General features: G+C 39.6%; 1 protein-coding gene across 3 annotated transcripts; it reads left to right on the top strand.

The window, feature by feature from the left end:
- Nucleotides 1-60: 60 nt before the first annotated feature.
- LOC146501547 (E3 ubiquitin-protein ligase RNF19A) lies at nt 61-27,387 on the top strand. Of its 3 annotated transcripts, XM_085132751.1 has the most exons (11): nt 64-416; nt 5,948-6,011; nt 9,620-10,164; nt 10,648-11,135; nt 14,037-14,242; nt 15,309-15,456; nt 18,607-18,769; nt 19,152-19,266; nt 23,292-23,423; nt 23,563-23,833; nt 25,518-27,387. In XM_085132751.1, the coding sequence occupies exons 3-11, from the start codon at nt 10,012-10,014 to the stop codon at nt 25,795-25,797; spliced, it is 1,956 nt and encodes a 651-aa protein (XP_084988877.1). In that variant the 5' UTR covers nt 64-416; nt 5,948-6,011; nt 9,620-10,011; the 3' UTR covers nt 25,798-27,387. The 3 variants fall into 3 exon arrangements, with proteins under 3 accessions (XP_084988878.1, XP_084988877.1, XP_084988876.1); XM_085132752.1 differs by lacking the exon at nt 5,948-6,011 and having other exon boundaries at nt 61-416; nt 23,584-23,833; XM_085132750.1 differs by lacking the exon at nt 5,948-6,011.
- The last annotated feature ends 576 nt before the right edge of the window (nt 27,388-27,963 follow it).

Below are 27,963 nucleotides of genomic sequence, written 5' to 3'. Positions count from 1 at the left end.
AGGGGGAATGGGTTTTTTTTTTTAAAAATTTATGAGACTGGACATTTATGAATAGGAGATCCTGGGATTCTGCGTCATCTCATTGGCTCGCATCTCTGCAGTGTGCCTCCCCTCCAGGCCGCCGCACAGAAAAGCCATCAGGCAGCTGCTGTAAGAGGGAAGCCTCTCCTCACTGCGGATCTCCTTTCCTCTGCTCGCCTCTCAACCGGACCGGTCTGGACCACAATACCCACCCCCTCTCTGCAGCTCCGTCGGGCGGACACGGTTTGTGTGAGGCAGTGAAGAGGAGGCGACCTGGGTGGGGAGTGGAGGGAGTGGGTGTGGGGTGCAGATTTCTGTGCTACTGTTTGGTCCTCAAGGGGAGGAGCCAGTTGTCGATTCTACGCTTGCGAGGAGAGAAGGCGCCGTGCAGAGAGGTAAGATACCCTTTACGTAATAGAAATTATTGTGCGTTTTATCCGCTGCCCGGACACACTTTCAGATGCGCATTCAGACCCTTTTTTTATTGGTGTTTTTCACTCGTGGCCGTGTGGGGTACGTGGAGGTGGAGGTGAATACGAATACGTAGGCTGACATGCCACTCCCTGCAATAGCATACTGATGCTCCGGACGAATCCTCATTAAATGATTCAAATATTCTGTCAGCATACCCAAATAACCCCAATAAGAGTGGTACTTGCGCACGGCTGCCTTATAATAATCCGCTTTTTTCATTCATATCATTTCCAGATGCACTCCCAAGATGAACCCCGCAGGCCCGTGGTTTATTCTTAAAACGATACTTTATATTATTGAGTAGTAAGGTAATTGCGGTATAACTGCATCATTTTTAACTCCGCAGTGCTTAAACATGTGTGTCAGAGAGTTAACGTGGATTTAGAAGACATGGTCTAACAGTGTTGTAAAATTCTACAACAATAATATGATGTCTTATCAAACTAAATCCCCTATGCTGCATGCGGTTATTCAATACAGTCGAGTAGACTATAGGTTTTCACGGATCACTACACTGTCCGCTACGCGCCGCATGGCACAGAAGCTCAATATTTTGGTCAGGGATGCCGTGGAGCGCTTAAGTGCGCGCGCCAGTGTGTGTCTATGTGTGGGTAGGCTGAGGTCACTCTCATGCCTCTGAAACCCGCATTGCTGATGCGGGCATCTGTCCAGTGGAGGGATATTTAATAGGGTGTATCATCAGGCTTCCCTCCACCGAGGCAGAACTCAACATCCGTCTGAAACTACTATTTATTTCACTCTTTATTATTATTATTATTATTTAAAATAGCAACAGCTTATTAACAGGTGTCACATCGTCGAAAACGCCTCCAAAGCGAGAAGATACTGTAATAATGGCTGTGACAGCAAGGTTCACGCAGAGGACAGGATTCTGAAAAAAAAGTGCTCTGTTTCTTCCCTGTTTGGCTTTTCAGAGGATGGGAAGCTGCTTTGGGGCAGAATCCTGATTGTGTAATAATCCCATCTGTTAGAGGTGGAGTGGCATAAACAGCTATAAACGCTAACTGTAGGTAATTATTCGTGAAGTCAGAGTTAAGAACAGTGAATTCGTTTTTTTTACAAAGTGTACCTTTTGCTCACTTATAAAAAATACCATGTGGGCATGATTTAAAAACATTTAACTCATGGTTTCACTGTAATTGTATGATGTATAATTGATGACATTCTTTTGACCCACAGCAGCTATCTGAAAAGGTCAAATGTCACAGCAATAGATTATTACTCCCTTGAAGTGTTTTATAGTTCTCTATATATCCCTGAGGTGACTCCGTTGTAGTCTGTGTATACATTAATGAAGCACATTTGGGATAAACATAAAACATTTGAGTATTTTAAACCATATCTAGACATTTTACTCAGGTAATTTCTTATTGTGCTTTAATAAATTTGGGGAACTCATAAGAAAATGGTCAAAAAGAGAAGCAGCAGATATCGATTTTCTTTTTTTCAGAAAGGCCGCATCCCAGATGGCCTGCATCACTACTAACAGTATCAGTTTGTGTGACTTTCCCTGCCAATTTGCAACACAGACTTTCTGATAAAAAGTCTCAAAGTCAAAAACATCTGACATCATCACAACTTTTTTTTTAATCTTTGTAAAGCTCCTCTGAAGCTGCAGAGGACAAATGGGATGACCTTTTATGCATGTATCAGTAAAACAGCCTTGCCAACTTTGCTCGCGTGTGCTTTCTGTGGGAAACTGTGTGAGTGTGTGTCACTCTTTTTGGTCACAGTAAAGGCGGTGTGAATCAGCATGCTGATTCATGTCAGAGGGTAACAATACAAGACTCCTGCACATGCCTTAGTATGTTATGTAATATTGTCCAGTGATACTGTGCCCAAGGGATCCGTTTTCTTTCGCCTGTTTGACATAAATAAAAAATGAGCATTTGCTGCTGTGAATTAAGACTAAAATGAGGGTTTTAAGCTTTTGTTTTGCGTTGACAGGACATGAAAGGAGGGCAGTTTCACAGTATTACTTCCTTTGGCTTGCTAAAAAAGGAAGTTGTGAGGAGTTTAGACAGGTTACAAGATGACATCTTGTTTAAATCATCTTAAGATCCTAGCTCCTTTTCACCCATTCCTCACAGCTCAAATATACACAGGTGACGGTATGTTTTTACGGATGAAGAAAAAGAAATGGGCTGAAAAGTTTGATTTGTAAGTAATTACTTTCTTAGAAACTTTCATGGATTACAGAGAATTTTTCTTTTAGAACCGAAATTGGTTATTTTTCTTCTGAAAATTTTATATATATAGATTAACTCCAATGGGAGTCAATTCATTGTGATTTGTTTGTACCCTGAGCTCTGACAAAAGTATAGTGGGTTGTGCTTTGAACTTGTGGCGCCTAAGCACTCAGATGGATTAAGTAAACACACAACAGCAGGTTATGGTTCACATTTTCTGGTTTCGCTCATACTTTGTGGTGTGACGATTCTAAATCTTTAATGGTACTGACAGATTGTGAGATTTCAGCATGTTATTTATTTCAAAAAGATTCATAATAGATTCCATTTTTTTTGTTAGTTACTGGCATTATTCACACAGTCTCTTTGCTGTTTGAACTTTGAATCTCAAATGTGTGATTCACAACTTGGTTGTCATCGTATAAACTCACTGACTAATTCTCGTGACTATATTTATTCTGTTCATTAACTATATTACGTACAGTATAAAGACCTGATTTGAGAATGGTATAAATGAAAGGTGGTTTATGCTATGAACTTGTTATGAGTTATGAAGTATGAATAAATAATTAATATTATATGATAAATAATAATAATAATGAATAAAAATGAATGTCACTTAAGATTAATATTATCACACTGAAGAGCCTGCTAATGCGATTTACTAACAAATGGTAATCCACTTACACTCTAGGTATAACGGAAACCCATGCCATGAAGCCCCCAGTGCACAGTTTCTGTGCTGATGTTAATACGTTGGAGGATATCCTCTTAGAGCAGCACGTGAAACCTAGAGGAGCCGCACCCTGCTGGCCGTGAAAACAGTGCAGGTTATAGATACTTCAGCTTCACAAACTTTCTAATGCCAATTCTCTAAAGCCTAAGCAAAAACAAAGTTAATTGAAAATTAATTGATTCACCTAATGGGGACTTGTCTTTCTTTTGTTCCCATAATACATGTAATAGAGACAACATGTTAATAATACCTGGACCAAAACCAGAGAGTGTGTGCTCCTTCTTTATGGACAGCATCTCTGTGTTAACTGTTGTCGTCCTGAGTTTTCGGAGAGATGACAGCAGGGCTCTTCTCTCTCTTCTTGTCTCACAATATGAGATGGATTGTTGCTTCATTTATTAGGAGAGATGTGCAGCTTGGCAAAAAAAGTGCTTGAGTGTATTGTCAGTAGCCAGAGACTACAACTGCAGTGGTTTTGGAGTTTTGTGAATCTCTCACCATGGTAACAGCACCACATCACTCATTTCTGTTATCTAATTATTCCACTTGAAATATTTAAAATGAATAATTTGTTAACTAACTATATCTCTTTAGAGTATATGTAGATATAGTATGTATGTTATAAACTATATGTGGCATGTGTTACATAAGGTCAAAGTTGTGTTTGTGTGTGTGACAGTGTCACAGTCACATTCACATGCTTGTTCTGATGCACTAATTTGAAGATGTTCTTGAATGAAATTTCTCCCATTATCTTGTTGTGTATCATGTAATGCACATTTCCCTAACATGAACCTCATGAAGTTATTATTATCATGCTTATCTGTCCGATTTTGATGGTATTGTTGACATTGAGCTGATCCGAAAAGCAGTTTGTACTAATTCTGACCCTGTTCTAACAGCAACTGATCATGGAAAACAGACAGCGTCTTCTTGGCCATTTCATCTGTGTATCCACATGATTAGGTTACGTATATATATGATGATGTGGGTAAATGTAAGTGTGTGCATGTGCATGTCAGTATTTTCAGTCGATGGGAGATCTGTTTCAAAATCATGATGCATTACAGTTGAAGGATGCTCTGTAGTTTGGAAAGCTGGACTGCAGCAGATATTTAATTAAAAGAACATAAGCAAGCAAGAGAAACAAGAGAAAAAAAAAAAAGAACCAAGATACCCAGAAGGATTGCAGCTCAGTGGTGACTTAAGTTTAAGGTACTTAGTTGAGAGACTCATGCAATATTCAAACTGCCTTTCTTGAATGTTCAGCCATAACTAGACTGAAAATCTTCTTGGTAGTTCTGCTAACTTGGGATGACCCTCATCCTAATAACCCGGAGGTCAAAAATCCTTGTCAGGTCTGACAGCAGCATGAATCAGCACTAAGTTACATTTAGTCATTTGGAGCCAAAACCCAGCAAACTTTGCAGACACTTAGCAGAGAATTACAATCACTATATATATATATATATATATATATATATAGTATATAGTAGTATAGTATATAAAGTCTTATCTTATCTTATCTTATCTTATCTTATCTTATCTTAATGCAAAAAAGAGTTAAACATATAAGTAGGTAAATTATTCTAGTAAAACGTCAGAAATTGTACTTCAATGAATCCATAAAAAAATCCAGTATGTGGTTTTAGGCTGTAATCTAGTCAATTAGATTTTGAGATGTTCTGTTTCTTGTTGCTATAATGTTCTGTGCAATCTGATCTCAAACGAGCAGTCTCTACAAAGGCACTGCCTGCTTATCTCTTCATCTTTACTTCCTTTCCTCACAGTGACAACTTATTTAAGTCGTTAGGCGGCGAATTGTGTTGTCTAATTGCTTGGCAATCTGTCTCATAGTGTAGAGCAACAAACCCACCGAGCTATGCTTTAAAAACACTCAATACTACATGCATCAGTTTGCCGGCGTGCGCTTGAGTGTCTGCATTTGCATAATTATATGTACGTGAGCATATAAGCACGTGCGCTTTTGATGTTTTCATCTGTGGGAATTATTTCTATAAATAAACAGCAGCTCAGTGGTGTGTTCATCACAGAGGTTGGTGCTTTGGTGAAGGTCAGTCCCCACAGGATACGGATGATGGGGAAATTCCAGTGGATGCACAATTGGGATGCTATATTATGATAGAACTGTGTTACTAGACTCTGGACATGGCTGGATATAGAAATGATGAGCTGGTTGCTGCTTTGTTTTTCACTGGATTGCTTTATGTAAATATTTATTTAGAGCAAACAAAGGCATCCATGTGAAATCCAAGCCATTTGAGGACCAGTAGTAAAGATTTTTTTTTAAATAAATGTGTCGAAAGTAAAGATTTTATACCTCTGAACTCCAAATTCTTTAAACTGGTGGGTTTTGAAGAAAGGATAGTTAATTTGAAATACAAGACACCCTGGTGGTTCTTGATCTGAAGCTTTTCCTAATGATTTTGAAAAAGATTTTTGAAAAAGTACCATCGTGTTTAGTATTTTTTTGGGGTTCTTCAAGGGAATTCCCAAGGCAGTAAGCAATCTGGAAGACTTGGATGACACTAGCTGTAACTGTGTCAAATGTGAGTATGTTTACAGACAACTCTAAACAACATTCGTAGTTCTTATTGGAATATCGGTTCCAATAATTATCATCTGCACTGACCAGCCACTTTGTTCTGTAGACCTTGCTAGTACCAGGTTGGATCCCCCTTTGCCTTCAGAAGTGCTTTAATGGATTCGACAAGGTCCTGAAAACATTCCACAGAGATTTTGGTCCATAGCATTACACTGTCTGTGGATTTGTGGGCTTCACATTCAAAACGAATCTTGAGATCTGATGACTGTGGAGGCCATTTGAGTGCAGTAAATTCCTTGTCATAATTAAGAAACCAGTTTGGGATGATTTGAGGTTTGTGACACGATGTGTTATCCTGCTGGAAGATCAGAAGAGGGGTACACTAAGGTCATATATCTAAAATATTAACGTGACTCTTCAGTATATGGAGATAGCTTTCAAAGGGCAAGAATGTTGGTTCTTTACCCTTAAATTACCATATACAGTAATGATCTAAAAAGGGTATTCTGTTCATGTTGATTTAACACGAATGAAATAAAGGTATAGCCCTAACTCTGGCCTCAGAGAGGGAGAGAGCAGTTTAGGTACTTCAGTGTATCAGAAATGCAGATCCTTTGTATGTCTCTGTTTAAAGAATGATGAACTTATAATATCTGCAGAATTACCTCAACTCCTGTAGTCATTGAATTTGATTTAATAATAATAACGATAAGGCAAGCAAAGAGATAGATAGATTTCATACATTTTACTGTGTTCCACAACTAAAAAAATACTAAAAGCAACACTGGGGAGCTTGAAATAGATGATCTATAATCATATCACATTTCAGTCCATATTCTTTGGTCTGATTTGATGTAGTTGCATGGAGACAGCTATTTTAATTGGTCTGGGGTTTCATGAATCACCTCATGCTCCCTTTGCTCTCTGGGGCTGATTATGAAAGCTTGCTGCTGCCTAATGGATGCAGAATGAGTTGTCTGTGGTGTCTGTCACCGCCTCTCTACTGCTTCACCCTCCTGTCTCCCCCAGTCCTTTTTGTCTGATCAGTCACAACTTTTACATCTTTCTGCTCTTTGTGTCTCATAGCAACGGCCTCACTGCTTGTCTGGGCTATATGACAAACAGGCCATGGTGCAGACAACACCCTTCCATGTGTTTGCATTTTTAAATGTATCTCATACAGAGATTCAAGAGTAAAAATGACACACCTTGTGTTTGAAATAGATGTTTGTCCAACACTATTGATGATCAGTTTTTTAAATCAGATCTCTGTAATGTGTTTGATTTGGTTTCATGTAAATTACATTCAGTCTCATGCCTGATTAGCACTCCACCATTTATAATACTGGTGTTATGTTATTATTAGTATTTTAAACAGGATGTCTCATTGACTCAAGATCGCTTTTCAAGAGAGACCTGTGTACAAGTGACATCTACAGATTAAGAGTACACAGACTAGTAGACGGGCAGAAAATTCAAGGACACATTATAGGCGTTCAGAAATTAAGAAAAGCACGTGCAAGGACAGTTGCATACAGTTTAACATATTTTAAAAAGCTGCTATGAAATCACAGAATGTAGCTTTGCAGTCTTTTGTAGTCTTTCCATTAGTTTTTTTTTCCAAGTTTAATGTCAGTAAGAGGCACAGCTGATCTTAAAATGTCCAAGGACCTGTCATTGTGTCCATATAAACTATCACTACAATAATAATCAAGCTCAGACAAAATTATACGTAATACAATAGTTAATGAGAACCAAGATTTGTTTTTTGTATTTGTATTTGTATTTTATATGACACTGGAGAGTTTTAATATGGACTGTATGGTGGATACTGACCTTGGTGACCTTGTGAATAGTTTTCAGTTGGTTTTATCAGAATGAAAAACAAGCTTATGTTTCATAAGATAATTTTGAAATGCAAACTTTGGATTTTTCAATAGCCCGATCAAGAAGAACCCAGTGGCATATAAGATAGTGTCATCTGCATAAAAATAGGGTTCAAGATTTAGGAGGTGTAGATTATACTGTAGAAGGTGAATAAAAGACATCTAGCAATGAAAACCTGTGGAATGCCTGTAGTAATGACAGGGAGACTTGACCTGAAATCTTTGGAGACTGCTGATAGAAAGATTGTCATAAAACCATTTAATAGACTGTCATCTAAACTAATTATAACCGATTGTATCAAAGGGGGAAATTAACCATAGAAACTAAAAGCATGTTTCTGTTCCAGGCCAGAAACATGCTGGCTTCTGCTATAAAGTTGGGATTTTAACATTGAAGTTTAAGAGGATTGACTTTAGGAGACTGTCATGGTCCTGGGTCATGTAACCCAGTATTCTGAGTTTCTTGATGTTTTTGTTATTCCTTTCAGTCTAGTTTCATTTCAGTTTATCTAGTTACATTCTGTCATGCCTAGGTTACAGTTTTAATTCATGATTTATCGAGCTCCCCTTTTGTCTCATCCCTGTGTGAAGTTTTCTGTGTTAAGTCTTCGTGTGTTTATCTGTCATGTTTCATGTCCAAGTTTTCTTTGTTTGTCTAGTTCGAGTCATGTCTGGGTCTCGTTATGTTTCCCGTTTTATTTTGAAGGATCCTTGTGTTTTTTGTTTATTGTATTTAGCTTCACGTCCCCTGTCCTGTCATTATGTTAATTGTTGTCAGCTGTTTTCCCCATGTGATTCCGCTTCCCCTGATCATTCCTTATGTGTACTTGATCCGTGTGTTTCTGCTCAGTCGGGGTCAGATCGTCTGTTATCCTCACCTCATCTTTTCATAGTTTCCGTTATTGTGTCACTGTTTCATAGCCTGCCTAGTTACTCTGTGTTCATAGTTTCTTCATAGTTCTTTCACAGAGTGTCATAGTCTTTTTAGGTTACACAGTGTTCTTGGTCTCCTTAGTTTTCCCAGTTTCAGTGTTCTCTAGTGTTTTTGTCATGCCATCAGCCACAATAAAGGCTCGCTTTATTTTTGGAAACCTAGTTCTGTCTCCACCGTGTCTGCATCTGGGTCTACCTCTTCTTCACACCGGCGCACCCCGCCGTGACAGAGACAGACTCTTAGCTACAGGTTTTGGTACTTCATCTAAGCTATCCCATATGGAAAAGAAATAGAAAAAACTTATAAAAGACTTGCATCAGATTTGGCTTGCGTCCTATAGTGAATCATGTAAGGCCACTTTCTCATTACTTTCATATATTGTTTTAGTAAGTATCCAAAACATACAAGTTTCATTTATATAATTTTTCAAGGGATCTTATATCTGTTTTCACTCTTGTATGCTTTTCATACAAGTTTCACACAAGACAGATACAAACTTTATAAGATTTATATATATCTTTTCCATATGGGATGAGGTTGGACAAATCTTTATTTACATAAATATGATAATTAAATCGATATAGAGTCTGGTTATTCTATTGTAATATTTTACCTTGGACAAACTCTTTCATTGTGTAAAACAAATTTTTAGAAGCTATGACTAGATATTCTTAATTTATTTCGTATTGTAATGTTATTTTTAGAAAATTGATATCCAGTGAGCAAAAATGCACGTCTAAAGGTCTGTAGTTCTTGCTGTGTATTATAGTCATTACCTACTTGTGTTTCCAGGTTGAAGGACTGCTAACAGTGGAGAAAAAGCCTAAAATGATGAACAACAGTCGACCAGTTCAGGACTAATTCAGACTTCTGTGTGGGTGGAGGAGGAAGACTGAAGAGAGACAAAGTAAACCACATGATCAGGCCTCGGAAAGGCTCCAAAACGGTGATGTTCCCCTCAGGCAGGGATTACCTCCTCCCCGTCGTCTCTCTCTCCATCTCACCCACTCACCCTCCCTCATACAACAGAGCAGCCGTCCAGCTCCAAGACTCTGAGCCGTGAGAGCGCACTGTGCTCGCCCACCCGCACACAAACACACACGTACTCTAACATCGCTTTTGCATCCTGCTCATGGTCGTTGGCCTGTTTTCCTCAGCTGCTGCTCCCGCTCTAGTTCTAGACCATGAAGAGGCCCAAGCAGCAGACTGGGCCCTTGAGCTTCCTAAATTTCTTCAGCCGAAAGCCCAAATCAGAGCCAAGGGCGGAGAGGCCTGTGGAAGCCTGTCCCAAAGAGGAGGTGGCCATTACCCTGACCCCAAGCGAGCATCCAGAACAGGTAAGATTGATGCTTCGTCTGCTTGGAGTGAGCGTAAGCAATGAAGGAGTTCTTTATTTGGGTTTATACTAGTTTTGGTAGAGTATGGTAGAGTGTTTTGGCATATATGTATACCATTTTGAAATTTGCGTTTGTTTTTGAAATTTGTAGCTCATACATGATCATTATCCTTCTGTCAGTCAGAAGATGAAAATGTCTCACAGATAATGTCGAAAGAAAAACGACAAAGCTATTGATGATTAACTTCAGAGCCATGCCCGTCTGCTTGCTTTGTTCTGCGCTGCTACTGAACAAATCCATTAGTGTGTTTGTACAATTAATTGGTCATTTGTACAAATGACGTTGCCAAGAAACCAAATGAATTACAGCATTCCAGCTATGTACACACTTACCAATACACCCTTCATTTCTAAGAGCCCTTCATTCTCGTAAGCAGGCTGTGTTTGGATTTGGTAAATCACCATATCCTATAACTGTTCTTAGGACCTCACAGCAGAAGAGGCTGGAGAATCAAGAGTTTCTGGAGCAGAAAAAGGAGAAGGAGGAGGTCCGCCGGCATCACTGGCTGAGGTGGGCGAGAACAGCGCTGCCACAGTCGAGTGCGTGGGTGGGGTCAGCCGGGTGTCCACCGATGTCCTGTCCCTCTCCTCCTCCAGCCAGGACCAGCTATTGGACGAACACCTAGAAGAATGCCCACTGTGCCTGCTCAGTCAACCGCGCTGCCACTTCCCACGACTCACCTCCTGTTCTCACAGGGCATGCTCTGACTGCCTACGCCAGTATTTGCGTATTGAGATATCGGAGAGTCGGGTGGGCATCGCGTGCCCGCAGTGCCCGGAAACACTGGCACCTCTGGATGTTCGTGCCATTCTGGATGATCGGGCATTGCTGGAAAGGTTTGAGGAGTACCAGTTGAGGCGTTTTCTGGCTTCTGATCCAGATACACGCTGGTGCCCTGCGCCTGACTGCAGGTGAGACGTGAACTGATACCATCTACCAACAGGCTGTTTTAGGCATCAAGAACAGTTTCAAGCATACTGTAATAAAACTAGAACATCTTGTTTTTTTTATTGCTTATATCTAATAAAGAGAACCTGTTAATTAGAAGGGAGAATAATATTTTGGAAATTAACAATAATGACTTTGTTTTGTGAAAAAATAGGCCTTTTATTGACATGATTGACACAGCAACAATCCACTACAATTTAATTACTTATTTAAAAAAAAACAGAGCTAATCCAGCACTACAATGTGGCAGCCCTTGTCAAATTCTTGTCATCCCACCGCCGGCTTTATTTTGTAAAACACAAGACTGACGCATTTGTCACTGTCAGAATAATTGACTTAGATTTAAAAGGATAATTTTTCCATAGTTCACCAAGTTTGCTGCAGTTTATATATTTTGCAGATCCCGAAAGAGAATGGACTGTAAATAAACCAGTCCTCTACGTATTGGTAACAGTTACTCTTTGAGGCCTCAAACAGAAATACCTAAAAGATTTTCCTTAGTGAGATGTAAGAAACATTCACCTTTAATCAGTTTAAAATGTTATTAGTGACGTGCTTAACATTTATGGCGCCATTGTATTGTTACTCTTTTTCCCTCAGAATAACTGCCTGAAATATAGCTTGCATTGAGCTGCAAAGCTCAGCTGCAATATGATTTCATTACAAAATCGATCCTTGATGTCGTCGTAAATCTTACGGGGGAAAGATGTATTTTTTTTTTCTTTCCGCTGACACTGGCGTCAATCAGCGCTCTTGTTTTTTTCCTGTTGTTCAGGACTGGCGCTGACACTGATCCCTTGCTATATCAGCTTAATGTTCATGCATGGGTAACTGGATAAGGGGGGCTGATGGGAAGTCACGACGTGCGTCCATTTTTTTGTGTGCAACGTTTTCAGTGGATTTTTTGTGGTCAAAAGCACGTACGCGCCAGGGCTCAGGACCCCGTTCTGTGAAAGTCTGTCAGTACTTGCTGCTCAGCGATGATGAATGAGAGGAGCAGAAATCAATACACAGTGGTGAATTAAATATAATGCAGAGAAACAGGAGATCCTGTTTTTAAAATATCTACAACAAATTTAGTGCGTTTTGCGTTTGATTTATTAGAAGGGCGTACAAGTGTGCAAAATGGCATTTTGAATAACAGTGAATAACACTTCTCACATAAAAGAGACTTTGAAGCTGTGATTAATTATGTAAACTGGTTTTTAACAGTTATGATTGGTGCATTCCCATGTTCCCAATATGCAGAGATTCCCTGAGGTCTTAGTGACAGAAGCTTAGCTGAAGATAATGTCGGGAGAAAGACTCTCAGAGAGAGCGTGAAAACTGTGTTTTTGCCCTAGGTGTGACTGTCTAACACACACTTGGGTCTATGAGGGCAATCATAGATGATCATGTTTTATCTACATGTGTAATACAAGTATTACATTACTAGATATCTCAGTAAAAAAAAAAAAAAAAACCTCTACCAGATTAAAAGTACCCTCTGGGCTTCAATTTATTTTATAACCATAATCCAACATGTTACAGAAACATACCCCACACATTTATGATGTCAGAGTAGGGGGTCTATACGTTTCTGAAATTCACAGGATTATATTTAAGTGTGGCCACTGTGAACAGCAATTAATACTTTTGATCTCCTTTGTTCTAAGAGGATTTTCCTTGGGGCTAACACACACAAACATGTTAAATGAGCTGACTTACCCATATCAGACACAAATTATTCATCAAAGCAGACTATTTTTAGATGTGTTAGGCTTTGTCAACGCACACAAAATCATTAATTACAGTTATGTCCTTGCATTCCTAAACATACACATTTGTTTTAATGGTTGAATTTTATATATACTGTATATATATATATATATATATATATATATGTGCGTGTGTCTGTGTAGTGCATATATAAATATAAAAAGTAGAATTAGAATCGCTTAAATTGGTCATTGGCTTTGCAGCTGTTTCTTTCTAATTTCTCTGTATGACAAAGCGTAGAAGTTTGTACACAATATAAATAATCCAATTATTGCTTGTTTCATGGATACAGGATACTCACTGGTATCTAGAAATATTTTATGCATGAACAGCAGCTTTGTTCTTCAGCCAGACATGTTGGACTAGAGAATCAAAGTCACATCAAATCTGGTCTGACACCGTAGTGGAATCAAGGTAATGCTGTAATTATCTTCTTGCCTGTGTCGCCTTCAGCTTGTTTGATTCATTCGCCTGTCTGACAAACAGAAAACCACTCAGAGCTGGAAATGCCAGCCTGTCAGAGCCTTCGTTTTTCACAGCAGAGTTTGATTCCCAGAGGCATTCAGATTATTTAAGATTGCTTTTACTTTTTTTATTTTTTGGTTGTAGCTAAATCACATAATCTTGTGAACATGCCTGTATCAGAAAATGGAGATGGTACTGTCTCCATTCCTCATAAACCTTATTTGATTTTATTTAACAAATGTGAGGTTAAAAAAAAATCAAGAGCCCATGACTTTAACATAATCTGCAGTTTCCTAGCAACGAGGGAGGTGTAGGTTTTGCCCCAATCCTGACCCAACAAAGAAGAAAAACCACCACAACTTTAAAGTCAACACTGCACTAAATGAATGTTTGTTAAAAAACACAACAAGCACACACACATGACCAGACTGCCTCATTTTTTTAATTTAGTTATTGATACAAAGTTTTAAAAGTCATATTTGGGTATGGAGCCAATAAGATTGTTGTTATTATCATATATCTGTTTATTATCAGATGATAGGTTTTCAATTCTGGAAAGCAGTCCCCCAGAATCCCCATCAGCCAATCGAACGTCTGATATTTTTCTGTCATTTTTATCTGTAGTTTTTCTCTTTCCTCAGCTATGCTGTGATAGCTTACGGCTGTGCAGAGTGTCCCAAGCTGAGCTGTGGCCGTGAGGGATGCGACACAGAGTTCTGCTACCACTGTCGGCAGCTGTGGCACCCCAACCAGACGTGCGACCAGGCCCGGCGTCAGCGAGCCCGCCACACCTCAGGCGGCAACGATGCCTCTACACTGTACGTCTTCAATGAAGAACCTGGAGGAGGTGAGACAGGAGCCATGTGATTAAATGAAGCTACGAGTCGTTTGTGGGCCTCTTTGCTCTAAACAACCACTTGAAAAAGTCTACCTGGTTTTGCCACGAGTACTTCCAGGCCTGTGTGGTTTTCAGGTTTGTTAGACAGATAGATAACAAACCTATCTGTCTAACAGATAAGTTTGTTATCTACAGACTGAAGTCCTGTCATGGTTGTACTGTAATTTCTTCCATAATTTCCATCAAATTTGGCAGAGCCAGTAACGTACGGTAACATTGCAACATTTCATTTTGGGAAAAGTTACATCACTTTTGGTTCACATCCTGGTATATTATAGAAACAAGTGTTTTTTGGAGGGTGGTAAGCTTTTACAGAACCCCATGCAGTCAGGTGAAAAAAATAAGTACATACCATGATGTAGCTTGTAGAAATAACTTTAGCTTTAACTTGAGAACTAAACAGTTTTCCATTTAGTTTTATGATTCTTGTAGAAGTCGTGGAGGAATTTTGACCCACTTTTCTTTGAGCATTTTTTATTTTTTATGCACAACTCTCTTAAAGTCCTGCCACAGTCACTCACACAGTGAGGTCTTTACTGGGCCATTGTAACACCTTGATTCTTTACTTTTTTGGCCATCCTGTTGTAGATTTGCTGCCGTTTTATGGGATCATTGTTCATTTGCATGATCCAAATTTAGCCAAGCTTTAGCTGTCAGACAGAGGGCCTCACATTTGATTCTGTTATATTTTAGAATACAGAGGAGTTTATAATTGACTCAATAACTGCTGCCAAGGTTCTTTGGCTATAAAACAAGCCCAAATCATCACGCCTCCACCACCGTGCTTGACAGCTGGTATGAGGTGTTTGTATAGATGGACTATTTTGGACTGTGCATTATTAGTAAACGTATTCTCCACTTTAGTCTCATCTTTGCAACTATATTTTTCTGAACAAAATAGAGCATGTCTACAAAAAATTAAACTGTTCCTTTACGATGACATATAGATATATATTATATATGACATATATTGCTTGTTAAGTGTGTAGTAGCTGAAGTATTTCCTCCGTTGCAGATGCAGAGGAAATCAAAGCATGCCCTCGCTGTGGTGCCTACATCATGAAGACCAATGATGGCAGCTGTAACCGTATGAACTGCACTGTGTGTGCCTGTCAGTTCTGCTGGCTGTGTATGCAGGAGATTACTGACGTGCACTACCTCAGGTATGCTGTTCATGCTGAACTCACAAGAACAAGAAAACTAACAGCCAGAAGTCCTATTAAATGCTTACTCTAATGTCAAGGTTGGCTGTGTAGCAGGCAGGAGTAGGACCCAAACTCAGGACTCGGAAACATGACGGGTAAACCAAAAGCAGTTTTGTTCAACTTAAACTTAGTGCAAAAATAGCGCAAGTCAGAAAACAAGGAAAACAGGAAAATTACATTTATGAATGCTCAGGGAACTCACTGCAAGAGACAACACAACCATGAAGGAGGACACAACAAAAGGCAAAGGGAAAAATGAGACAATGGCTGTATCCCAATTCAGGGTCTGCAGCCTTAAAGGCCGCATTTTAAGGCCAATTACGTCACAGCGACGCGACGAAGGCTGTCCCAATTCAAAGGCTGCTCGAAATGCGGCCCTCAAATGCGTCCTTCATTTCCCTGAATTTTAAGGACGTGGCGGTGTAGACTTCGTGGCCCAACATATCCCAGAATGCATAGCGCGGCGGTGGTTGTGGATAATTTTGCCGAAAAAAAAAACGGTGGATGAGGGGCGGCCGAAGAGTAAACTTTAAGTAAGTACTGAATATTATGTCACTTATTTATGTGCAAATGCTTAATAATGAAGAACATTAAAACATTACTGTTGGCCACATGTCGGCAAAGTTATGTGACAATAGTGCGTTTGTACTAACTTGGTTTTAAAGCCTTTACTTTAAAATATACGCCGTTCAATAGCTGACCTTAATCTTACAGATAATGATCAAAGCTCATGTAGAAACAAACAAACAAATGAACAAAAGATTTTCTCCTTCATTTCTGTCAAACAAAGCTGTATGAAACGTTTCCAGCTGTTAGTATCATGGTTGCTAGGCAACCTGGGCAGCGCAACGGAGGCTAGACCGTCCCATTTCACAAGCCTCGCACTTCCGGCCTTAGTGGTCTTTGAGTACGCGGCCCTTGAGGATCGTTGAGGCTGCGTACTTTAAGGCTGCAGACCCTGAATTGGGATACAGCCAAGATGTACACAGAGGGTAACGAGGGAACAGGTGGCAGGTGGAAGGGCTGCTGAAACCCCTCAGATAATTAGACAGGGGAAGTAGAACTGAATAGAAAGCACAAGAGACAAGATGTCATCAAAATAAAACAGGAAATGACTAACACTGACCTGGACTAAGACGTGTGAACTTGACACAGACAGAAGGCAAAACAGGGAGACAACTTGGACTAAACACAGGGGATGCCCAGGACAAAACACAAAGACGAGGCTCGGAAGTAACATAATGAAACAAGAAACCAACAAATAGAAACTGCAGAAAGCAAAACGCAGGAGCAAAAGGACATACTGAACTCAGAACAAAATAATCCAGAGTATGAACTTAAACCAAAGACAGAACCATGAAAAACAAACTCAAAACCCTGGGACGAAAAACCAGGACCTTGACTCTATAGCTGTAAAACTGGAAGTTAACAGACGCGTGATAATGATATTTTCTATTAGAAAAAATGCTGAACATCGCCCGGTTTGAATTTCTTAGGCTTAGTTATAAGCAGCTGGTCAGACAAAAGCAACCGTCATCGGTTTTGGTAGCTGTAAAATGTTTGAGGGGGATGTTCAATGGCAAAAGTTCATCCTAAAAACAGTTGACTTCAGTGCATCACAACTGCTAATGCATCAACAATGCAGTAGCTAGTCAGAAATAAAAAACCGTGCCAGTCAGGGAAGCATGCCCGTATTTCATAATTTAGAAGCTGCGCTAGTTTAAATGGTTCATCTCAGCTTTCATTTGTTTTCACATTCTTGGAAGGGAGTCACTGCTGACTTGACATCAGTTATTCACCTCCAGTGTTTCCCCTTCCATACTCCTAAATCAGCACAATGTGTAAGTCGAGCTAAGACTGTGTTTCTCAAGCTCTTATTTGTTTGTGTTTCTATACAAATAATCTTCATTAATCTTAATTTCAATGCATATTTTAACCCCTGCTGGTTCATGCTCATCCTGCAGTAGCAGCTATAAGTTGAACAATGTTATTGGGAATATATGGAACATTACCTGTGCCTTATTCATAATTTAACACAGTTAAAAACCACAAAAGCGTGGTAATCAGATTGTCAGGCATACGATTAAAAACTAACCTGACTTTAAAAATATATATTATTATCGACTCTGTCTTAATATAGCCCTATACAGGGTAACCAATTATTTTCTCCAGGAAGACAAAGTGCTACATTTAAATTCTTTTAATCTGTAGTTGGATACTTAATATGCACTGTATTTAATGAAAGTGGGGTTTTTTTGTCATGTGAAACCAACTATTTCCGATTACCTTGTTTTATTTAATTTTGTCTTCCTTCCTTTGTTCTCTCCTCTCCCTTCAGTCTTTTGTGGCTTTCATATAAAAAAATTACAGTGGATGTTGTACAGAATGGCAAAGCTTTTAACGTCTCACAGCGAGTTCAGAATAACGCAGCCATAATCTCTTACCATAATTTCCCCCACTCATGCTTTAAAAATCCCCAAAGTGGCCTAAATGCATACTTTGAGAAAAACATAGCCCTTGGGTGCTATTTGTATTCTTTATAAAAGTTATTTTTCCGCTTGATTAAAATCAGACAGCACTCGTCACATTGTATTGCTCTTCTAGACAGTTAAAAGTTACACCACAGCGCCAAAGGCTGGTAGCAGATTAAGGTAACACTGAAGGCAAAATCGACTTTTTTAGCCAGTCATATTTTAAGTAAGAGACTAGCTATTGCTGATAAACCAATCCAGGCAGCTTTGTTTTACTAATTTCTCAAACGTAAATGGTTAAATATGATAAATGAGTATTTGAATAAATTATAAGTAGTAAACGATTGCACTTCAGAAATGAAAGCAGGACTATAATAAGGAATGCATATCAAAAATGGTTTATTTGACATCAGACCTACATGATGATGCTTTGTTGGTTATAGCAAATGATTATGAGGGCATTTATTTGAAGTCTTAAAATAAAGTACCGCTCATTTTGGCAGGAATTTAATTTGTTTTTGCACATCAAAAGGGAGTTACTGTAAGGGATCACCAAGTCTGCAGGGAATGTCTGTACCAAATCTTTTGTTGTTTTACAGTAACTGATCTCTCCTGATGTGTCTGCTTTGTCTCTCAGTCCCTCAGGATGTACATTCTGGGGGAAGAAGCCATGGTCTCAAACCCGCAAGGTACTGTGGCAGGTGGGCATGTTGCTCGGAGCACCTGTGGTCATCTCCCTTATAGCGGGCATCGCCATCCCAGTCATCATTGTGGGGATACCAATCTACATGGGCCGCAAGGTCAGTAAAGCCCATGTCACACTGTGTAACTTGTTAACTTTGCGCTGTATATTAATGTATTGTTTTATGCTGTTTATAGCAATAACATGTCTGCTTACCCTACACTTCACATGTGACTAGTAGATCAAAGCTTACCTTACCTTAGAAACTAAAAACATGTCCTAGGGAAATTAAGCTGCAAATGAAATCCCCTTAGATATGATTAGTTTTCTTTTTGTCAGAGCCATGGTGTGTCTTATAATGTCTTCACAGGCATGCTGCAGTGTGTGTGTGTGTGTGTGTGTTATTGGGCATGAGTAAGTGGCTGCAGAGATAGAAAATTAAAACTCGGAGCGCTTTGAATTTCAGTAACGTGATTTGTGCTCTGTGTATTACCTTTCAGGTCCATGGTCGTTGTAAGAAAAACAATATCTCAGGAAGTAAGCACTACTTGACTGTGGCAAGTGGGGTGATGATGTCAGTGTTTGTGTCGCCGGTCATAGCAGCTGTCACTGTGGGTAAGGAACATATAATAGTAATGTTACATTTTTTATCCTGCAAACCAGAGAGAAAATTCAAAGGGCAAAATGTTGTTGTTGATCTTGTGTTATAAAGAATGAATTTCAGTAAAAAAAAAAAATGGATAAAACTGCAGAAAATGTTTCCCCTTTGGAGCTCTAAGATGCTAAAAATGGTAATTCGACAGATCTTTCTCTTTCGGTATAATAAGATGTAGTTTTGTCAGAGTTTTTTTTGGGCAATGCTCAGAAAGTCACTTTTGAAAAGTTTGACTAGCACACAGCTCTTTCTGGGCCATCTTGGATAGTTTCCTCAGTGATCAGAGTAAGAACTATAGGAGCAAACCCTCATCTTTTACCATGCAATGAACTCAATTTAAAACCTAAAATGAAAGGAATAAGTAAACCTTTTGTAAAATACATTCAGTCCATTCAAAAACTGAGCATGCCATATGATTTAGTAACTTGTGGAAACATCTTTGCCAGTCGCAAATTCAAGTAAACGCTTTCTGTGTGACTGTATCAGTCTTTCACATCATTGTGGAGGAATTTTGGCCCACTCTTCTTTACGGTGTTGCTTCAGTTCATTGAAGTTTGCTGGCACTTGTTTATGCACAGCTTACTTAAGGTCCTGTCACAGTATCTCACTCAGGCTGAGGTCTGGACTTTGTGCCACTTAAACATCTGATTCTTTTCTTTTTTGGGCATCTTGCTGCTCTGCTTGGGATCATTGTCCAGTTGCATGGACATTTGACTCTAGAGTGCTTTGGCATGCAGTGGAGTTCATGGTTGACTCAGCGACTGAAAGATGCCCGGGTCCTCTGGCTATAAAACAAGCCCGAGTCATCACGCCTCCACCACCGTGCTTAACAGTTGCTATGAGGTGTTTATGTTGATTTGCTTAATGCTGTGTTTAGTTTTTCCAAGCATGCTGCTCTGGATTATGACCAAGCATCTCCACTTTTGTCTTATGTGCTCTTATGTTCTTTTTAGAAAGATGTTTAGAAAGACTTTCTCCCAGTAACCCTACCTAACAAGCCACATTTTTCAGTCTTTTTCTTATATTCAAATGTTTTCTAGTCTTTTCTTACTAGTCTTTTCTTTTTTTTTACTTGTGCGGTCATGTGCATTAACATTTACAAACCTGAGGTGTAGCTCTTGTTTTTTTGTTTTGTTTTTTTCACTTTTCCTAAGCATTGCACAGCCTGATCTTTGGTTGAATTTGGTGGGGTGTTCACTCATGGGAAGGTTGTATCATTGTGGTAACATACAACTGAATGCTTCAGACCAGCAAACTCCCAAAACTTTTGCTTTTACAGAGGTGGTAAGTGTGTTCGACTAGCAGCACCCAGCTGCTACGTTCCCTGTTATTTTTTATAAAAAGCATCTAGGATGTACTTGATGCGAGTTAGAGCATAGAGTGCTGTGAAAACTTTCCTTTTTACATGACTGTATTTTTGCTTTCACCCTGAAAGTTTGATGATGGACTGATACCACTCTGCCTTCTGTGTTAGCTCACACTGATATGTCTGACCTAACAGCAGCTCTAAAACATCCTGCTAAACAAAAAAAACATCCCAAAAATCATAAATCTATTTGTTTTCTAAACTCGTCATCCTTGACTTTTAATTAATAAGGCTGCATGTGTTACCTCTATGCAGTATTGCACAGTTTATTTTTTATATATAACTATATAACTCAGCAAGACAGTGAAGAATTTTTCCTAAACTGCTGTATTTCTTCCATAAATTCTACAGATCTGAATCTGCAGCCAAGCAATCTGCATAGGGTTTAGTGCCAGCCATACAAATATCCACAAGCCAGGCTTCTGTATACAAACATACCACTTTATTTCATTGCTCCACACACACACAGTGCAAAGTAGCATTTCAGTGACTCATGCTACTTTAGGTAACAGTCCCAGCCGTGACAGAAATTCGTAAGACTTCAGTAGCATCTTATCTTTCCCCTGCAGTGTCACAGCCATAACTGTACCCCACTCTGACTGGTCCTCGCTTGCCGCACACAAACTCAAAGACACATTTAGCTGCATTGTACTCGTCACCTTACCTCTTACCCCTGCATGTACTACTGTGCTTGCATACTGTGCAGTTTCTTTAGCCATTTTTACTTCATTTTGTCGCCGCCATGTATTTTGTCGAACATCTTCTATTTTGTGCTCTCACTACCCTCCAACTGTTGTTTTGTTTCTCATATTTGAGTCAAAGCACTCTGTTTTTTTTTGTGTGTGTCTCTCTTGGACACAGACGCACACTGTCTTTCGCTTTCACTCCTCTCCCCGTGTGATCTGTTTGGCTGGCAGGTTCATCCTCTTGCCCTGGTTTCACCCTCTTGCTGAGTCAATAGCGCCCCAGTGTTCCCGCTGCGTTAATGATGTCCCTTTGTTTGGCTGGCACCCATCTTTGTGTTCTCAAACTCCTGTCTCAATCACAGGTTGCATAATTGCACAGCGTAGGGAGGCTGCTGGTCATCAAGCTTGGGCTTTATTCAAAGCACTTTTGTGAAGGTTACGAAGGACGATCGAAAGGAGTGCAGCTCGTTAAATAAAATTTGACTTTCCCAGCGCAGCTGTGCCCTGCAACATTCTAACTTTGCTCTGCTATTATGATGAGTCGATCCATAAGAGTGACTAATGATCTATTTTTGTGAAAACTGTCTTATTGTATCCTGACAGGGTATGTACTGCACATTTTTAGAGCTTCTGAGGAAACATTTGTGTTCATCTCTACATTCACAAATGTAACAAAGAAGACACTTTTTGTTTAGGTGTCTACTGCGCTATTGTCTGCACCATAATCAGTTCATATTAATAACAGTAATTAACCAGGAAACACATTTCGCCTCTCTTTCTAATTATTTGCCTCCTATAATAAATTCTATATACAGCATAAAATCTTATATATAAATGATGATCATGATCAAAAGGATGAAATATTAAAGTTAAAAAAAAGTTTGTTATTGCTAAAATAGAACAAAACACAGCTTCTTACAAACAGCACATAAAATAGATGACTAATGGAAGATCCAGTTGCCTGGATGTCTGCAACTAAAATTATTTTTTAGAAAAGCTTGGAAGGAAACCAGTGTTACTCACTTAAAGAACATAATAATTATGAGTATATAATTTCAGAGAAAATGAATATTTCTTCCTTTTATAGGTACACTCTATATGCCTAATTCTTTCCAGTTACTTATGGCTAAAACGCCTTAAAAAAACAAGTCTGTGTCTATAAATGCCTGGCAGCTTGAATGTGTCCAGTCCAGGGTAAAGCGGGAAAGGCTCCCCCTTGTGTCTGTTTTGTGTTGTTGTTGTGATAATAATAATAATGATAATGATAAAAAGACAATAACTGAAGTCCTTAAAGGGGAACTTTGTGTAAAAATAGAATATAATGCAATACTTTTGACCTCTTCAATTAAGGCCAAAAGTCTGAAAATCAATCATATCATGTTTTGATGCATTCTCAATCATCCAGGTAAGTAAATCTCCAAAAGCTGATTCTGTTCATCTGGACGTAGCGTTTTCAGTGGGAGAAACGTTTTGTCACTCATGCAAGTGACTTCTTCAGTTTCAGCTGACTGCAGGTTTCCCCAATCTTATAAACAGTACATTTGTGTAATGACTGAAACCAGCCCACTGAAGGAACAATGGGCTGGGAGGTCAAATATACTGTTTATAAGATTGGGGAAACCTGCAGTCAGCTGAGACTGAAGAAGTCACTTGGATGACGAAACGTTTCTCCCACTGAAAACACTACGTCCAGATGAACAGAATCAACCTTTGGAGATCGATCATATCATATTTTGATTTCAAATGCACTACCGTAGCGCACGGAGGCAAGACAATGCTCAAAAACCCTTACGGGCCTATCTGTAATCCAGTGCTTCACCATTGCAAAGACATTTCGGTTATATGATTATTAACATTAAGCACAAAGTCCAGAAAAGTCATTATGAAAAATATGTTAAGAACGAGGTCTTTACTCTTTGCTGTTTTCTTTCAGGTGTGGGTGTACCGCTAATGCTGACTTATGTCTATGGGGTCGTTCCCATGTCACTCTGTAGGAACGGTTGGTGTCGACCGCAGAGTGAGCCCCCTGAAACACACAAAATCCAGCTGGAAGACTTAGCCAACTGTGAGTATCAATAATTGAATCAGTCTATAGTTCAGGTTAGGGATACTGTCTGACCGTATGAAGGCATACATGAGTAGTCGGTTATGATTTGTGCCCCGAATTTTGACCCGATCTGATGAAGTTTCAACTTCTCTTATAGATCTTCTATTCTCTCATGTAGTCAGTGATCACTGGACGGGTCAGAACAACCCAGCACTCAACAACACCAGCGTCCAAGAAGTTCGAGTCAGTGTACAGGAAGTAGGCGACCTCCCAAGTACGAGCACCACACCGCCAGAGCCAGATAGATATGCGGGATTGGATGAAGCCACAAAACGCCATGGATACACCCAGCAGGACAGCCAGTCTGACTGCAAGGTGGTTATTGTGCCTGATAACAAGACTGATGAGATGCAAATGATTCCTTTAAGGTAAATATTGCCTTTACAATTTCCTCAGATGTTTAAAAACAGGACATTAAAGTCCTGTTTTTACACAGGACTTTAATATCTGAAAGCAACCATTTATAGTTTCTCCTGCTTTAATGCCTATACTTAAGCTCAATAACTTGTTTGTCCAATGACTGATGCATTAATGTTTATATAAAATAACTTGCCACTTGCACAGTAGTGTGTGTAAAGGTTTTAGGTATGCTCTCGCAATTAAATTAAAATATCTTGCGGAAATTTTCTTGTAAGCAAACAAAAGTTATTCAGAGTTAATCAAGAAAATGTTTGGCTTGAAGTCACTGCCATCTGAGATGCGAGTGGAAGAGTGGAACATATAAAGAAAGCAGAGTCCTCCTCACTATGGAGCTGTCATTTTAAAGTAATGTCACTGTGGCGCAGCTGCGTCATCTGTTTTGTTACAGCAGCCGGCCGCTGCATTTTATTATCTCTGTTAGATGAGCATAAAAGTTTTCATGGCATCATTGATTTAAACTTGAAAAATGATGGAGTGCTAGCCTTTATTTACACTGACAGATGGGAGACACGGCGGGAACAAATCAGAGAAGACGAGATGCGGGAAGTTGAGCTCGACACAAGACACAGAGAACAACACAGGAATTAAACAGGAGGAGAGACAAAACAGGACCGGATTATGAGATTAGCTTGCAGACAGACAAGGCTAACACAAAGATGAGACAGAGGGAACAGGACAGGAATGCTAAAGGGAACTAATAAACCTAAAATCATTGATACTAAGAAGTAGAGGCAAAAATAACAAAACAATAGGGAACCAAAACCAGGGATCAAAATAACTTGTAAGACCAAGAAATTACAAAAACACTATTAACATAAACCACTTTAAAAATCCAAAAAGAATAAAGAGCTGACAAAACTCTAAACTCTGGGTCAACACTCCATGGATCTTGACACCAGAATAGCTGTGTATATACATTTTTTGTTAGTCTTACAAACATATATTTGCTAAGTCTGACTTTCTCCGTGGTCTGTATAGTCTGACTTCCATAGAGGATACACCCTGTCTCCTCACTCCTCCCTCTTTGAGAGACCCTTTTAGGTATTCAGACTTCCTTTAACATGCTTAGATTCATTTTCACGTCAGCGGCAGGTGGATGGAGTAGAGAGGGGGTGAGGAGGCACAAAACAGAAAAATGAAAAGCACCCATCTCTGTTTATTTGCAAGCAGTCCTCTTCTGCAGCGGAGGCTGGGCCATTGTTGCATTTGTTGGTGCATTACCACCACTTGTTAGTCAGTGGGATAAAGCAGCTGTTACATATTGCTATTAGAGTTTAGGAGATACACCTTAAAGTTAATGGAGCAGTAACCAAATAGACAAATGCACACACAACTGAAGCAAACCACCACAGTATTCTGTATATCAGTCTTTGCTTTTAAAACAGTACTTGTGCAAGTACTTGGTTGTATTTCTTGTAAATGCATTTCTAGACTGATTCGATAATGTTTAGTCAGGACTCTGTGTGCCTCTATGTCTCATCACCAATGACAGCTCTTTATGACTTGCTCTATGAGCTTGATGTCTTCTGCTGAATAATGATTTTTGGGCCGACTGGAGTGCACTATGGAATGGCAATATTTTTGGACGGTACTGTATAATGACTCCACTGTGTTTCTTCATTGTGACCGCAGGGAAAGAACGAATATTGAGGTTCGCGTTGAAATTGAGACCCACCCCAGGGGCGCCCGCCAGTCCAGCCTAAGTAGCATCCTGTCTAGCCGCAGCTTGTCAACGGAGTCACTGGGACAGCCGCAGCCCCAGTCCCAAGACTACCCGTGTGCCTCAGAACGAGAAGAGAGACGAGAGGGGGGAGAAGGAAGAGGAGGAGGAGAGGAGCAGGAAGGACGAGAGAAACCAGGAGGGGAAACGGGAGAAGACGAGGGGACAGTCTTCGAAACGGACGGTGTATGAGGTTCTTCAATGCAGGTGTTGTGCTTGGTTGAAGATTTCGTCAGGTTTTATGGATGTACACTAATCCATCAACTGACGTTGGATTGACCTGAGAATAGTTGGCAAAGGTCACCTTCTGCTTCCAAGATGGGCCCTCCAACCAGATGCCTTGTAGCTGCACCCTCTGAGGATGCGGGTTTAGAAATAAAGATGAGAGTGTGTGTTTGAGTGTGTGTGTATGAGACAAAAAGCATGAGGCTATGATATTTTAAAAAACCCAGGAGGGCTATATACTGTAAAGCAGACAGGAGAGCATGTTAGCCGACTAGTCCAGTCTGTTTTTTTTCTATGTTGTCCTTTCTAAAAGAAACTACCTTTCTCTCCCTCTCATTTAAGTCTATTTCATGAAGTCCTCCCCTTCATCTGGCTCTGCTCTTTCAGCGATCTCGCCCTCCTCACCCTTTACAAATTCAGAGACCATCAGAAGCATGAATTGTTTTATGGGGGACGAAGACTCTAACAAATATCCTGTCAGTGACTTGATGTAAACATTTTCCCAAAACATGCTGCAAAACAGGATGATTTTTTCTTTTGTTTTCATCTAAATGGGTATTTCAAGCATCTTATGATGCGGTGTTCACACATGAATTGGGCAACCTTAAACAGATGATGCATGCTGCACTGTTTGATTACGCTTCTGTCAAAGAAGTCTAGTGGAAGATTAAATTTGAAACTAAAGTCTCAAACTGCTATTTTATTGGATTCAGGGGTGCTCTGTGACAATGTGCCAGTGACTAGAGGGCTTCTAAATACCAAGAATTACGATTTATCACAGATCCAGTCTTCCATGAAAACAGGTGGAGGCGGGGTCGGAGGTTGGGTTTTTTTGCATTGTTTCAGTGCGGCTTTCAGCTTTCAAGAAGCTGTTTCTTTTTTTTAAACTGAAGAGGGAGACGATTCTTTAGTTTGTAAAAATGCTCACTCTGATGCAGGACGACGCGGGAGCGACACAACCTTCTTGAATTTTAAAACGCTGCATGGTTCTCCAACTTGCTGTATCCAGAATAGCAACACATTAACACGTGCAGATTGGCACATACTCACATGATCACATGCAAAGCAGTCAGTGTAGTTGCAGTAGTGTGTGCTGCTCAGGGCATTAAATATAAACTAAAGACTCTCTCAAATGACCACAGAGCACCGAAATTACTACAACAGCAAGCATGCCACCGCAGGCTAAACCGTAATAACTCGTTCTAGATGATTTGTGAGAAATCCGTGACTATACAGTACACGCACTGCTTAGCTTCCTGAGTGTGAAATACTTGTGAGATGAGCTTAGACTTAAAATGAGAAGTTGTAATCTGTGCTGGGTTGTGGAGAGAATTTAAATAAATATTTCACCATGAAGGAAAAAAAAACAAACTTCGTGTTCTCTATGTCTCAAAAATTATTTTGTTGTTGTTATTGTGGTCAGAAGATTACATTAACTCATCCATGGGCATGGATATTAGGGTAATGTGGTGGCTTTAAATTATTTCTTTAAACTGTTCTTTGTCCTGAGTGGAATGATTGTACAGCATACATCTTTAATGACTTTAAAAAAAAGAATTGGGTGTAATCCACATGGGGTTAAAAGTATGCATACTGGCTCAAATATGTACATACACTCACTTAATTTTTGTGGTGGTAAAGGTTCTTCTGTGTCTTTTAACTTGACAAGGCCTAATGAGGCCTAATTCGGCCCCATTTGTCTAAGTACAAATTATTTGGACCCATCAACACTTTGCCAAAGTATTGAAGAAGACCCAAACTGCCACCCTCAGATGAGAGGAAATTGGTTAGGTTAGTGAGAAACAATCCAGCAACCACAAAGGCTTAAATGTGCCATGAACTGGAAACTGCTGGAACATTGGCGTCACTGTCCATTGTAAAGCAAGTTTTACATCATTATGAGCTGAGAAAGTGCTGACCAAGAAAGAAGCCCCTGCTCCAAAACCAATACTTTAAAGCTCAAATGAAATGAACAAACCTTCTGGAAAGAGGTTCTGTGATCAGACAAGACAAAGACTGAACTATTTGGCCACAATGACCAGAAGTATGTCTGAGGCGTAAAGGTGAGGCTTTCAAACCTAAGAACTATGCACCAACTGTCAAGCATGGTGCTGGTAGCATCATGTGCTGGGG

This window comes from Neolamprologus multifasciatus, chromosome 15 (assembly GCF_963576455.1).
Source record: "Neolamprologus multifasciatus chromosome 15, fNeoMul1.2, whole genome shotgun sequence".
Lineage (NCBI taxonomy): Eukaryota > Metazoa > Chordata > Actinopteri > Cichliformes > Cichlidae > Neolamprologus > Neolamprologus multifasciatus.
This window is presented reverse-complemented; position numbering and strand designations above follow the sequence as displayed.

Excerpts from the sequence above, each read along its gene's own strand:
- LOC146501547 (XM_085132750.1), top strand. The coding sequence starts at position 10,012 with ATGAAGAGGCCCAAGCAGCAGACTGGGCCCTTGAGCTTCCTAAATTTC. Across the intron at positions 14,243-15,308 it reads CAATGAAGAACCTGGAGGAG|ATGCAGAGGAAATCAAAGCA; the intron begins GTGAGACAGGAG and ends CCTCCGTTGCAG. Across the intron at positions 23,424-23,562 it reads GCTGGAAGACTTAGCCAACT|ATCTTCTATTCTCTCATGTA; the intron begins GTGAGTATCAAT and ends CTTCTCTTATAG.